Source organism: Myotis brandtii, unplaced genomic scaffold, assembly GCF_000412655.1.
Source record: "Myotis brandtii unplaced genomic scaffold, ASM41265v1 scaffold797, whole genome shotgun sequence".
NCBI classification, from domain to species: Eukaryota; Metazoa; Chordata; class Mammalia; order Chiroptera; family Vespertilionidae; genus Myotis; species Myotis brandtii.
Window position 1 is genome coordinate 572,789 of NW_005371210.1, and position 13,766 is coordinate 586,554.

At 57.5% G+C, this 13,766-nt stretch overlaps 1 protein-coding gene and 1 non-coding gene across 2 annotated transcripts; one reads left to right on the forward strand and one right to left on the reverse strand.

The window, feature by feature from the left end:
* Positions 1 to 762: 762 nt before the first annotated feature.
* On the forward strand, positions 763 to 11,226 carry NARF (nuclear prelamin A recognition factor). Its single transcript, XM_014531262.1, has 10 exons — positions 763 to 915; positions 3,371 to 3,514; positions 4,317 to 4,449; positions 6,110 to 6,244; positions 6,394 to 6,512; positions 6,764 to 6,893; positions 7,523 to 7,586; positions 8,266 to 8,403; positions 8,684 to 8,841; positions 9,780 to 11,226. The coding sequence occupies exons 1-10, from the start codon at positions 778 to 780 to the stop codon at positions 10,019 to 10,021; spliced, it is 1,401 nt and encodes a 466-aa protein (XP_014386748.1). The 5' UTR covers positions 763 to 777; the 3' UTR covers positions 10,022 to 11,226.
* Positions 11,227 to 11,494: 268 nt separating this feature from the next.
* TRNAQ-CUG lies at positions 11,495 to 11,566 on the reverse strand. The gene has a single exon. It is a non-coding gene; the product is annotated as a tRNA-Gln (tRNA).
* Positions 11,567 to 13,766: the final 2,200 nt, after the last annotated feature.

Consider the following 13,766-nt stretch of genomic DNA (forward strand, 5'->3'; position numbering starts at 1 on the left):
GGACCGACTCCGACTGGGCAGGGGCGCTCACCCTGCCGCGGCCCGGGTGGTGCCGCCGCGGACCTGGACTTCGCAATCGGCTCCAGTTCTCGGAGCGCCGAGCCAGCCATTCAAAATGCTTTTTTTTTTTTTTGAAGCCAAAATCCCCAGAAAAGTAGAACAACCTGTTACCTCTCAGGGCCGTCAAAGCAAACCCCATTCTGGAAGTCAACCATTGATACGATGCTTTTCGGGTTGTTTTTTAACTTTGCAAAGAACGTAAGTGCTTGTAGTAACAAAACAATCCAGAAGTGTGGCCCGCCTCGCCACCTGTGTAACCATGGTAACTCGGCCGCCTGCCTCTGTTTCTAGGCCGCAGTAACATAAGTAACCGCGCAGCGCAGGCAGAGGGATTGTTTTGTTTTTGTTTTTCTGACAATTGAATCGCATCGTGAATGCTATTCCATCAGCTGATCTTTTTTGTAACCTAACGTAGTGCAGGAGGCGGCTTCTCGGAGCATTCCTGTGTTTCTAGTTCATTGTGTATATATATGATTTCAGAGAGGAAGAGAGGGAAACATCAACGATGAGAGGGAATCATTGATCGGCTGCCTCCGGCACGCTCCACACTGGGGATCAAGCTCTCAACCTGGGCATGTGCCCTTGACCGGAATGGAACCTGGGACCCTTCAGTCCGCAGGCCGGTGCTCTATCCATGAGCCAAACCAGCCGGGGCAACATGTGCTTTTATTTACCTAGAAGAGATTTCCACTCATGAGGTTAATTGACAGAATAGGGATGCATTTTTTAATTCAGAGTCAAAGTTCTTTTATCTGTTTTCTGTGCCTTTTCAAGGAATGTAGCAAAAAAACAAAAACCGACGACCAAGAGAATGCCTCGGCCGATGCCCCGAGTCCGGCCCAGGAGAACGGAGAGGCAAGTCGAGTTTCCATTTCGTGTCAGCCCGGAGGAAACAGCCGCTGCTGGCTTTCTCCCCTTCGGGGCTCCCCTTCGGGGCTCATGTCAACCCACACGTCCTTGCTTTGAGGAAAAGAGAAGTGAGATGTGAGTGGGTAACGTGGTGCCCCCGCCAGGGGCCCGGCGTGCAGGGCCCACCAGCGGGAGGCACACGGCCTCCCAGGTAAGAGGGCCGAAGAGCTCGTCATCCCAAAATACAGCCGGACAGACTGTCATGGGAACAGAGGCGAACGTCACCCTTGGTCATTTGTCAGAGACAGTGGTGTGATGCTTAACCCTCCAGTTCCTTTTTTAAAACCAAAAGTTCCATTCTGTAAAACGGGGGTTTGGGTGGGGAATTTATTCAGTGATTCCATTGTCATGGTTCTGTAAATGCATTTTTCTAACAGTTCTTCACCAGCTCAGTTGTGGGGTTTTAAATCCCTTAGCCAGTGGCTTATTGGGCACAGATGCCAAGCTGGACCCCAGAGGAAGTGCTTTGTACGGGGGCCTCACTCTGTGCTCAGGACTGGCATTTCGAGTAGCCCCACTGCCATCCCGTCGAGCAGAGAGGAGGTGGCAGTGGGGAGGTTAGGGTCACTGCGTCCCTTAGAAAGTACTGGCACCCGTTCCCAGATGGGAGGTGGCCGCCCCGGAGAAGCGAGTGCCGGTCTCTGTGGGTCAGTAGCCCTGAGAGGACATTAGCCTGACGGGCGTCCGTCTGGTCCCTGTGCACCAGCACTGCTCTGCGCTTGGGCGACTGTGGGCTCCGTGAGTGGAGGGGGTGAGACCAGCACCCAGGGTCTAGGGCAGAAAGCAGGGACTGCCCGGGCCCTGCATCCCCGAGCAGGGGGCCTGGGGCCCCCCACACCTGCTCTCTGGCTGCATCACCTTGGGCAGCCATCTAACCCTGGGAGCCCAGTTTCCTTATCAGTGACACGGGGAGTTGGGTTGCTTCTCCCCCTCCCCCTGGGCTTTGGTCACAGCAAGATAACGTGTGCACAGCCAAAGCGGGCCCCCCGCCAGCTCAGTGGGTGGACACCCTGTGAGGTTGGGCTCGCCAGGGAAGGGGCTACTGGAGTGGGCCCTGGGGTCATGAGAATTGAGGGGAGGTGTAGGAATGGTGGTGAGCCCACCAGGCACAGAGGAGTGGACAGAAGTGGCCTGGGGGAGGAGTGGTGGGAGCCACTGAGTCCGTCAAGGGTACAGATCCGATGTGTTTAAGGGCGGCTTCGGCTGGCTGAGCAGAGGGAGCATCGAAGGACACGGTGTGGGAGGCCGGGTGTGGGGCCTGGGTGGGCGGCCAGAGTGGGCCCCTCTGTAGGGCCAGTAGGGCCAGGATTCTCAGTGCAGCTCAGCAGTCTCTCGAGCACCAGCTGGGTGCCAGGCCACGTGCTCCAGACCCTCGGACACCCCCACCCCCACCCCTGTCGCTGCGTTAGAAGTGCCCACCTTGGGCCCATTCAGACCTCACGCATATGCCTCTGCAACATGCTGTCCTGGGGGAGCTGCACAGTAGCAGGCACTTGGGGAGGAGGGAGGTGGTGGCGCTCTCCCATCCTGCACGGAGGCCCTCCAGGGCCCTCTTCACCAGCTGGTGGTTGAAGGGAAATAAATGCACAGCTGGCAGGAGCGTTTGTTCATTTGTTCAGATGCTCCCGTAGGCTCCCGAACGCTCCTGTGTTCATCCACTAAATAGTCCTGAGCACCTGCTGTACCCGGGGCCTCGTGGAGGTGCTGGGCAGCAGGAAGAGGAGAGGGTTCCTACCCCAGAGCTTACATGTCGTGGAGAGAGTCAACACACAAATGCTAGCTGGTCATCTGGGCTGTTGGGTAGGTGCCTGTGAGGACCCCAGGGGTGAGCTGGGCTCTTGGGGAGCATTTCTGGGCTCAGGGGTGACCCAGAGCAGTTTGGCTGGAAGTGAGAGCCAGGGAGTGACTGGGACAAGGGCCCTGAGTGGTTCGAGAAGAGGCCTCTGTGCAGAGGAGGTATGGCTTGTGTTTTCGTTCATCTTGGGGTCCAGCGAACCTCAGGAGCGGAGTGCCAGGTAGGCAGACGCCGGGGGCCGAGGGGGACCCCAGGGTTTGTAGCTGGACATCCAGGTGAGCAGGGTCCCTGTTCCTGAGGAGGCCGAGGGCCCCGTGCACGTGCAATGCCTGAGCCGGCAGTGAGCTGTGCCGGGTCTGAGCTCCCATGGGTGCCGTGGACCTGGGTGAACTCACCTGGGAGAGCACAGCAGGCCCAGAGCAGAAGCCCCCGAGGCAGCAGAGGAGGGGCCGAGGGAGGAAGACGGGCCAGGACACAGGAGTGCCGCTTTCCTCCCCGCGGGTGTTGGGGCGGTGTCTGCATTGTGCCTGTGCTGCTGCTCCCTGAAGACCACGTGGCAGAGTTCTTAGTGAAGAGTCAGGCCAGGATGCCATCTTTCTTTCGTAGAAGGGAGAGTTCCATAAGTTGGCCGATGCCAAGATATTTCTGAGTGACTGCCTGGCGTGTGACAGCTGTGTGACCGCAGAGGAAGGAGTCCAAGTTTCCCAGCAGAACGCCAAGGACTTCTTCCGTGTTCTGAACCTTAACAAGGTAGGGGGCCCGGTGCGCACTGCACCCTGGCCTGGAGAGGGTGGGGGTCAGAGCAGGGCTTGGAAGCCTCTGCTGGGACGTGCAGGCAGCCTGGCCCTGGCCCTGGGTCCCATGCCCTCGTCAACCCTCTGCAGGGTCCCTCCTCCTCAGAGAAAAATCAGCCGGCGCCGTCACACCCTCCCGGACTGGGCACTGGCTGTGGCCGGACCACCGGCCAGGATCCCCGGATATGGGCGGCTTCCACCGGGCGAGGTCCTGCCATGGGAGCGTGCCTGAGGTCTCGGGTCTTCAGAGGCCAGGCTGATGCGGCTCAGCCTCTGGGGTGTTCTCAGGCGGGGGAGTCCCCTGCCCCACTGTGCACGGGTAAAAAAAAGCAGGCAGCACAGGTGCCCGGAGCCCTGGGCGCAGCCTGGCCGGTGCTTGGACTGGCGCTGCATTGAGTTTGCAGGTGCAGCTGAGGACGGGTAGTTCACCGCACAGAGCTCCTCCCATGAGCCTTCGGGGAAGGGCTGCTCCCCCCATAGACGTGGTGTCGCGTTATCCCTCCTCCTCCGTGTCTGTTTTTCTTTGAAATGATCGTTTTCCTCCAGATATGTGAACTTACCAGTATACTAGTGTTCTTAAAGTCGACAAAATCTCTTGGGATGTCCCATATTTTAACTGTAACTTTGCTTCAGTGATTCTTGCCAGTGTTTGCCACTTTCCCAGGCTTTGCCCAAGATTGCCCCCTACCTCCTGCCTGTCCTGGATCTCAGTAGATTGTACCCACCACCTGTGTGACGTGCTTCTCTGTCTCTCCTAGAAATGTGATGCCTCACAGCATAAGGTGCTGGCAGTGTCCGTGTGTCCTCAGTCTCTGCCCTATTTTGCTGCTAAATTCAGCCTCAGTGTCACTGATGCATCCAGAAGGCTCTGCGGCTTCCTCAAAAGCCTTGGTGAGGTGCCTGTGGAGTCGGCGTGAATGTGGACGGGAGCTTGTCACTGCCTTTTCACATCCCGAGTTCAGTGTTCCGGGGCTCGGGGTGGGTAATGCCTGTGACCTGCCTCTGACCACGGCGGGCGGTGGCACTGCCCCTTGCCGTGCAGCCGGGTGTTGCATTCCTGCCGGACGGCCCCCCCGGAGCCGCGAGTGACCGGCTTTGGACAGGGTGGCCAGGGGTCACGTGTCCTGTTGCCCTGGCTCTCGGGGCCCCTGAGGTCATCTGTGTGGTGGGGAGTGACGGCTGCAGGGAGTGGTGTCTGGTCTCCTGGGAGCTCTGAAGAGCCGGCAGGAGGGAGCGGACTTTGTCCTCTGCGGCCTCATGTGAAGCAGGAAAGGCAGCAGCTCAGAGCACAGCAGGGACTCAGATGAGAGGCGCACTGGAGGGCACTGCCCAGCAACAGGAGGGCTCCCTTATCTGCTGATGTCGGACTAGAACGGTCCCGCCCCTGGAGACTTCGCGGCCCTCCTGCAGCCGTCAGCGGGCAGGCTCCGGGGGGAGAACTTGAGCCGTTTGCCCAAGAGCAGCTTTTGTTACCCCGCAGTAGCTTTCAGAGACATGAATGCATTGGGGACCACTGACACATGAGATGAGACCCAGAACGAGCAGGGGTGCCGTGCCCGGCTGCTCCTGGCGCACAGCAAGGCGCCGCGAGCCGGGCTCCTGCGCAGCCCTCCTCCATCTTAGAAGCCGAGGGTGTGCTTTGTTTCACCGCAGCGCGAGCTGTTAGGTGCCGTGTGATCTCAGAGCGAAAGGCCTTCCTTGGACATTTTAAAAACAAACAAACAGTTGGGCATGATTTGTTACTGTTAATAATGAAGGGAGATGTATTCACTGTGGGTTTGATTCCTTAAGGTAATGGTTTTAGATGACACTTAGAATATTTACTATATTTTTTATTTTATTTATTTACTTATTTTTTATTGATTTCAGAGAGACTGGGGATCAAGCCCACACCCGGGCATGTGCCCTTGACCGGAATCAAACCTGGGACCTTTCAGTCTATCCACTGAGCCAGACCGGCCAGGGCTACTATATTTCTTAAGAATAACTGGCTGCTTTTAAGATTTAGACTGGCTGTAGATATTAAATTTATTTGCTTAATTTATTTTTAATTATTGAAAATACATTCTTTTGTCTCAAGCTTATTCACCAATAGTAAGAAAACTTAAGAAAAAGATAGCTAATTAAAAATCAACATAAAATTAAGATCATCATAAGGGTGTACTCAGCCAGTTTGCTCGTTTTATTTATTTTAAAGATGTCAAGGATCATTACCGACCGAAATTTACTTAGACAGTGAATTGGGACAGAATGCTCTGAGTGCCTTGTAACATTCCATTAATTTACGTGTGGAGTACGGTGAGGTGCTTACAGTAAGATGCAGGGAGAAAGACAGGAAGTAGGAGAGAGTAGGTATTTTATTATGAAAAACACGTGCTATTGTTTAAAAAAAAGTGTACAGTCCTGTACTTAGCGATCAGTGATGGAGCCGAGAGCCGAGGTGACTGCAGTGCCCAGGAGGGAAGCCTGCAAAATCCGCTAAGCTTGTCCCTTCGTGTCCCGACGGAGAGGGACCCGGCGAGGGGTGTGAGCTGAGGCCCTCCTTCCGCAGGGGTGCACTATGTCTTTGACATGACGATAGCCGCGGACTTCAGCATCCTGGAGAGTCAGAAGGAGTTTGTGCGTCGGTACCGCCAGCACCGCGAGGAGGAGCCCCGGCTCCCCATGCTGACCTCCGCCTGCCCCGGTGAGCCCCCAGCCGCAGCCGCTCCGCGTACATTCCGGAAGGCTGGACAGGTGTCAGCTTCGCCCGTGGACAGGGTCGCGGGAGCTCAGGGTCCCAATGTGGGACGGGAAGCAGCGGGAGGAACTGACGCAGCCCTGGTCTCTCCCCAGGCTGGGTCCGATATGCGGAGCGCGTGCTGGGTCACCCCATCACGCCCCACCTCTGCACGGCCAAGTCTCCCCAGCAGATCATGGGCTCTCTGGTGAAGGATTACTTCGCCAGACGGCAGGTAAGCCGGCCTCTTCCCGAGGTCAGCACGAGTGGGGAGCCGGGCCTGTCCGTGGGGCTGACGGACAGGAAGTGAGGCGAGCCAGGGAGACACGGGCGGAGCTGGTGGGAACAGGGCGGCGACTGCAGCAGGAGCTGGTCGGTGGGAGACGGGCTCCACCCAGAGCAGCTGGGCACCAAGGCAGCGCCGGGCAGGGTGGCAGCTGGGTGGGCTCGTCTCCGCAGCCTGGACAGTTCGCTCTGTCTCCACAGAACCTGTCCCCAGACAAGATTTTCCACGTCATTGTGGCCCCGTGTTATGACAAGAAACTGGAGGCCCTCCGAGAAGATGTTCCCACAGCGTTGCATAGTTCCCGGGGTGCTGACTGCGTGTTAACCTCAGGTGAAATTGTCCAGATAATGGAACAAAGTGACCTCACCTCGAATCAGTGGCCCAGGCTGAGGGAGAGACAGGGCGGTGGGGGGCAGTCCCACCTCACCATGGAGTTCTGACAGCCCGGCCTTCGCGGGGGCACGAGTGACGTCTTCCCTTTCCGTGAAGTGGAAACATACATGTGCGGTGGGGACGTCGCTGCAGCCTGCGCAGGGCCCTGTGCTGGGGTGCAAGGGCGTCTTTGGTCAGTCGAGGGCAGCGTGAGTCGGGTGCAGAGGGGAGTCCAGAGGTGGTTCTGATTTCCGGTTGGTCTCATTCGGGCCACAGGACATCTGTAATGCAGCATCCCTCCCGTGAGGCTGTCACAGAGTCTCCGCTTGGAAACAAACACAGGGATTGTTTGCAGAGAGCCTCATTGCAAGAGCAGAAAGAGGAATATACGCTTCTCTTACGTTTCATTTGCGTTTTGCATTTTATTGGTGTTACTTTGCACTTGAGATGGGCCCCCTGCTGTCTGTGAGGGGGACAACACCCGAGGTCACCTTGACCTAGAATTTCCTGTGGGGAAGAAGGTAACTTTGGAAACAGCCCGAGGACGAGTGGTGTCCACGGGGCCACCGCCTCTCGCTTGTCTGTAGGTGAAATTGTCCAGCTCATGGAGCAGAGTGACCTGTCCGCGGACGACGCCCTCGTGGATACTCTGTGAGTGGCTCTTGCAGGGAGGCCGCCTGTGGATGGGCCTCCCGTGGGGTCTCTGGGGGGACAGGGCCAGGCCTCCCTGCTTTACTAGGGGCTGTGCTGGGACGTGGGCACGGGGTGGCACCTGCCCCAGGCGGTTGCCTCAGGGAAATAGCAGATTCCTTGGGTCCCTTTGCGCCCAGGGCAGCAGGCTGGGTTTCTGTGGCCAGTGGTGACCCCAGCCAATCACCGGTGCTCCTGCCGTGTCCTGGGCCAGGGCATGTGCAGAGCACTCCTGGGCCACTCCGCAGTCCTGCCCGTAGTGGCACCGGGACTATGTGTGGCCCTTGGTGGGAGGCTGGACTGAGGTTTACAGACTCTTAGCCGCTCAAGTGCCCATGGCCACAGCCTGTGCTTGAGCCAGGCCGACCATGTACCCTGTCCTGGTGGGGCTCAGGCCCCAGGACCCCCAGCCCGAGGTTCTGGGGACGCCCTGAGGCACGTGCAGCAGCGAAGGGAAGTCACTGCCTGCGCAGCTGAGCACAGCCCACTGCAGCCTGGTGGGCACAGGTGACCACTCAGGCTGATGGGGTTCTGCTGGAGCTGAAGGGCTAGTGAAGGGTCTCACTTCCCATGTGGCAGCCCCGGGTCATAACACTTTGAAATCTGCTGTAATTCTTGTCGCTTTTCTTTGCCTGACGAGGTTTGGAGACGTGAAGGAGGAGGAGGTGAGGCGCCACGAGGGTGCCAGCTCCGACGGGTACCTGGCGCACATCTTCAGGCACGCGGCCAAGGAGCTGTTCAACGAGGATGTGGGGGCGCTCACCTACCGCAGCCTGAGGTGCGTCTGCTCGTATGGTCAGCAAGGCCGTTAGGGTAGATCCCCCAGAGCCGGTGTGCATGTGTGTGCGCGTGTTAGCGTGTGTGCATATGTGCGTGTGCGTGTTTGTGTGCGTGCTGGGGCAGGGCTGTCCTGTTTGTAGAGTGTCTCCACCATCAAGGTCAAAGGCCTTTCCTGCGTTCACTCGCAGACGTTTACCTTGCTGACCTTCCCGACTCAGAGTGGACATGACAGGCGGCTGAAGTGGACTCGACAGCGAGTCCCTGTGTCTGTGTTACAGGAACAAAGACTTCCAGGAGGTCACCCTGGAAAGGGACGGAGAGGTGCTGCTGCGCTTTGCGGCTGCGTACGGCTTTCGGAACATCCAGAACGTGGTCCTGAAGCTGAAGAGGGGCAAGTTCCCCTACCACTTCGTGGAGGTCCTGGCCTGTGCTGGGGGTAAGACTCGCCCACGGCGTCGTGGGAGTGGTCCCTCCGCGCCGACCCTGAGCCTCACTCGGTCTCCACGGCTTTGCCCTCGTTGTTGTGACACAACGGCACCTCCCTTTCCTCACACCCACCTCTCGAGAAAGAGCAGGTACTCGGACGTCACCTTGGAAACCTTGGTTCCAGGCTGAGGGGCCCCTGAAGGGCCTCAGGAGGGGTGTCCAGCACCCACACAGTCGGGGCAGAGCTGGGCTGCCTCACCGCTGGGCTCTGCTGGGAAGTGAGCAGAGTCTCTGCCTCGGACAAGCGGGGAGAGGTGGAGAGAGGCCTGGCCAGGGCAGAAACGTGCTTCAAGTTCTTTTAAATCAGTGGTTCTCAACCTTGGCTGCACATGAGGATCACCTGGGGATCTTTTTAAAATCCTGGTTTCTGGGCCTCATCCTCCGGAAATTCTGTTTCTTTGTTACTAATGTTGTGGCCCCACCCCATAACAGAGAAACAGAATTTCTGGAGGATGAGGCCCAGAAATCAGGATTTTAAAAAGATTCCCAGGTGATCCTCATGTGCAGCCGAGGTTGAGAACCACTGACCTAAGGCAGTTGAGAGGACGCAGCTCCCGTACAGGAGGCCAGGCTTCCGGGCGTGTGGGCTCCTGGGTGCAGCCGGGTGGGGGCCGCGCACTGCGTGCTGCAGGCACCAGGACACAGCGAGTTCCAGGGAAACGAGTCCAGATGTGAGCACACAGCCCTCAGGTCTAAGGGCAGCGGATTATTTTGGTTTCAGGTAAAGGCGTGTCCTGGGCCATGGAAACAGGAAAGAGCAGGGGGCACAGACCGTGAACCTAGGACAGGGCTCCCCAGGCCTCGGGCCACCGTGCGCTCCCCTCCTGCCCGGGACCCTTCCCTGCAGGACGGAAGGAGGGAGAGTGAGCTCCCGCCTGTGTCTTTCAGGATGCCTAAGCGGCAGGGGCCAGGCCCAGGCAGAGGACGGGCGTGCGGACAGGGCGCTGCTGCGGCAGATGGAAGGCATCTACGCTGCCATCCCGGTGCGGCCCCCAGAGACCAGCGCCCACGTGCAGGAGCTGTACCAGGAGTGGCTGGGGGGGGGCGACTCCCCCCGGGCCCAGGCGGCCCTGCACACTGCCTACCAGGGCCCAGGGCAGTCTGCCAGCAGCCGGGACATCAAGTGGTAAAGGTCCAGCAGGCACCCGGCCTGCAGGCGCCTGAGGAGGGGTGTCAGACGCGTGAAGGAAAGGCTTAGTGTCTCTGTCATCCTTTGGTTTTCAGAACCCCCTGCTCCCATCTGTCAGCTCCCTCCCTCTGAGAGGCGCTGTCATCGTCATACGTGTGCAACTGGAATATTGTATCTCGAGAAGGATTGCCCCAATGTATGTATCCTTTTATCCAACGATGAAAAAATCCCAAAGAACAAGAATGGAGATAGACTACTGTCCTTTAGGCTTAAAAAACCCCGCAAGTGTCCTGCGAAGAGCTGAGACTTGGTTCTGTCCACACGCCTCAGAGAGATTGGATGAGGAAATGGCCCGGTTTGGCCCTGACTTTACCCACTTATGTTACTCTTGAAGGTGTCTTTGCCACAATGTGAATAAACTGCCACCTTTTGGAACAGGGGCTCATACGAAAGTCTGCATTCCCACCTTTTCTTGAAACGGATCTACGTTCTGCAGCTGTGCCACCGTCCTGGGATCAGGTCCTGTCGCTGGGAATCAGGGGCACGAGTGGAGGCCCCCCACCATGCCCTTTTACATTCAGGGATTGAGCTGAACTCACTTTGGGGGAGGCCTGGCGAGGGTGACGGGTCACAGACGGAAGGATGGAGAATGGAGAGGCGGACACCCTGCTCGGTCCTCCCTAGGTGGAGTCAGGCACATGAAGGCCGGCCAGCCCACCCCACAATTGGGTGAGATAGCATCCTCTGTCCGCCTCTCCCCTGTGGGCCTGGTCACTCCCTTCTGCTCTAGGGAGCCCTCTGGGTTCCATGACAGCGCGCTCTGCCCTCACGTGCTGCTCGCCCTAAACAAGAAGGAAGAGAGCAGTTGGCCCACAGATGACTACACAGAGATCCGCAGCCACCACAGAGCCCAGCTCCCGTGCACGTTAGGGCCGCCTGTGAAGTGAGGCCTGTGGCGGCCTGGTGTTGGTCTCCAGAGCACTTGGATTTTGTTACCATGTGGGTGACCTTCTTCTTGAACCCTCGGCCTGTTAGATTTCCCTCATTCATGTGTTATTGTACCTGTGCACCCGTCTGGGTTGATAACCGGGACATTGTGTGAAATTATCTATTTTCTGCTTTCAATCTATTTACAGTGGGGTTTCATCCTCCGCAGTGATGTAGATCCACTTCTGATTATGGAATAAACAGTTGAAGTATCCGGTGTGGGGCATTGGGTGAATGATGCTGCTGTCTCCCCAGCTAGGGCCGCGTGTGCTCTGGGCTCCACCTCATGGAGTTGTGCTCTCCCCTTTTACTGCCTGAGCCAACAGCTGGCCCAGGGGCCTGGGCCTGAATGAAAAGGGGGGCCTAGGGGGAAGAGGCGGGGACAAAAGGGGAAGCCATGTTTCCATACAAAACTGCTTACAATATAAGTTCTAAGAAATCTTACTGTTCAGTGGAGGGGGTGGGGGGTGGAACAAAAGGCACACACAAGTCCCACGGAGATTTGAACTCGGATCACTGGATTCAGAGTCCAGAGTGCTAACCATTACACCATGGAACCAGACACTGCTATGGGCCCTACACATTTTGATGGGGACACAGGAATGGGAGGGTTCAAAGGCTGAGCCTGAGCTGGCTTATGGGTTGGTGTTGAAAAAGGTTATCTTCTAGCAGAGGATGGGTTATGGGCCCAGCTCACCCCACTGTCCATCTGCTGCAATGGTGTGGGTTGTGACTGACAGTGAGAGACAGCGCCCTCCTGCTGTGCAGCCCAGCGGGGCAGGGCCCACAGGGCCAGGCAGGTGTCATTTCTTACAAAACTGCTTACAATTGAAGTGTTGAGAAATCTTGCTGCCCAGCTTTATAACTAGAAACACTGCAGTTTCAAAAAGAAACTTTCCCTTAAGAACATTCTGGATATAAATCTTTGAGGAAAAAGATCTTTGAATTTGTGTGGAAGCTTTTCATGTAAAAATTGTCCATGGAGCTACTGTTGCAGATAGCAGGGTGTCCCCTCCCTTGAACCAAGAAAAGCACCAGGAGAAAGAAACAGACGGAAATTTCTGGCATCAAACTATGAGGATCAGCCAGGAGGAACTTCATGAACGACCTTAGTGAGCAGGGTTAAAGGAAGCCAATAGGGGTGGTAAGCACCCCAAAACTAGGCACAGCCACGAGTGGTCAGAATCCTGAGGCCTGGGAGCAGTTCCCGGACCCTGTGGCACCTGAAGCCGATGTGTAGGCACCAAACAGGAGCCGGGGCTTTCTTAGCGGAGCACGTGGACCAGGCCAGGCAGGAAGAAGCCGAGGAGGGCTCGTCTTCCCCCTCCATGTCTCTTCTCCTTGCCGGGGCTCCCAAGGCACGCAGCCACTCAGCTCTTCTGCCCTCTGCTTCCTGTCGGTTTTAGGGAAGAGAAAGGTAGAGGGGGGTCTGGAGGGCAAACAAAAGACACCCACGAGGGCCAAAGGAAACAACCATAACCCAGATGTACAACTGCCAAGGGCGTGGAAGGGAGGACCTGAAGTGAAGGCCTAGGCAAAGCCAGCCGGCGGGGCTTCTGCAGCACCTGTGACACAGCCAGCAGCGGTCAGTGGGCCCTGGGCTGAACTTCAGGACAGACCTGCCGTTGCCATGGGGGGTGCAGCTCCCTGAAAGGCACCCACAGGGCTGTCTGTGAGCCTGAATCTCCACCACAGGGTAGAGGGTATCTCCTGAGTCTGAGAAATCCAGGCATACATGCAGTTACAGGCGAAAGGTGGCCCCCCCTGCGGGGCCCCAAGAACACCAGGCTGGAGAATTAGTGTCAAAGAGCCTGGCCGGTGAGGCATATGGATGGACTCTTTGGAACAGGCCCAGGATTTGAGAAGATTCATGGTCCACGTGAAAGCACATGAAAGGGCTCCCATGCAGGAAGGCACAATCATGCACAAATAATCTGCAGATGCCGGTCAGACTCTCCAGCCACCCTAATGATGCTAGTTTAACCCTCAGACCAAAATGGCTGTGGAGAAAGGGAAGGAGACTAGGCCCAGGCTTGACAACATGGACTCTTTTCCCCCATCAAGCCTGCCTTGGCTGTGACGCCTGCTTACACGTTTGGTGGCCAACAGTAAATCCCAATTCTGGCTGCAGGGGAGAGGGCACCAGCCGCCTGATGGCAGGCGACTTCACTGATCCTTTCCCACCAGTGCAGGATGGGGACTGGGGAGGGACGCGGGAGGTTGGCCACGTTGGAATAAGCCCCATTCCAGCCCTTGAGTATTTGCTTTTGTTCAGGACCCGCGGTCATGGCACCCTACACAACACCGCTCCTGGCCAAACCACAGGCCACAGCGACAGCGGCAGGCAGCGGGCCTTGGCCGGAGAAACCAAGTTTCCTTCCGGTTCCTCCCCATCGGCAGGCAGCGCCTTAGAAAGAAGTGCCGGAGCTTATTCCTCTGACAACCGTGGACGTGAATTACAGGAGCCAAGCGAACAGCACTTTCTCACGCTTCTGACAGATACTGCCAACCGCTTAGGCTGAGGGCACCCCGCGTTTCAGCTCTCAGCCCAGGTTGGATCCGCAGGCAGGGCCCGGCGTATTCACCCCGCACCCCAGCGCCGCGGGTTCCGAGCCCACAGCCCCGACCCATCGCAGGCGAAGAATGGAGCGGACAGCGCGACCGGCGCTGGGACATGGCGCACGTGCCTTCCTCCGTTTCAGGACCAGCGAAGAGGTGCTCCGCAGGTGCGAGGCCCACCCGGGCCATCGGCGGTCACG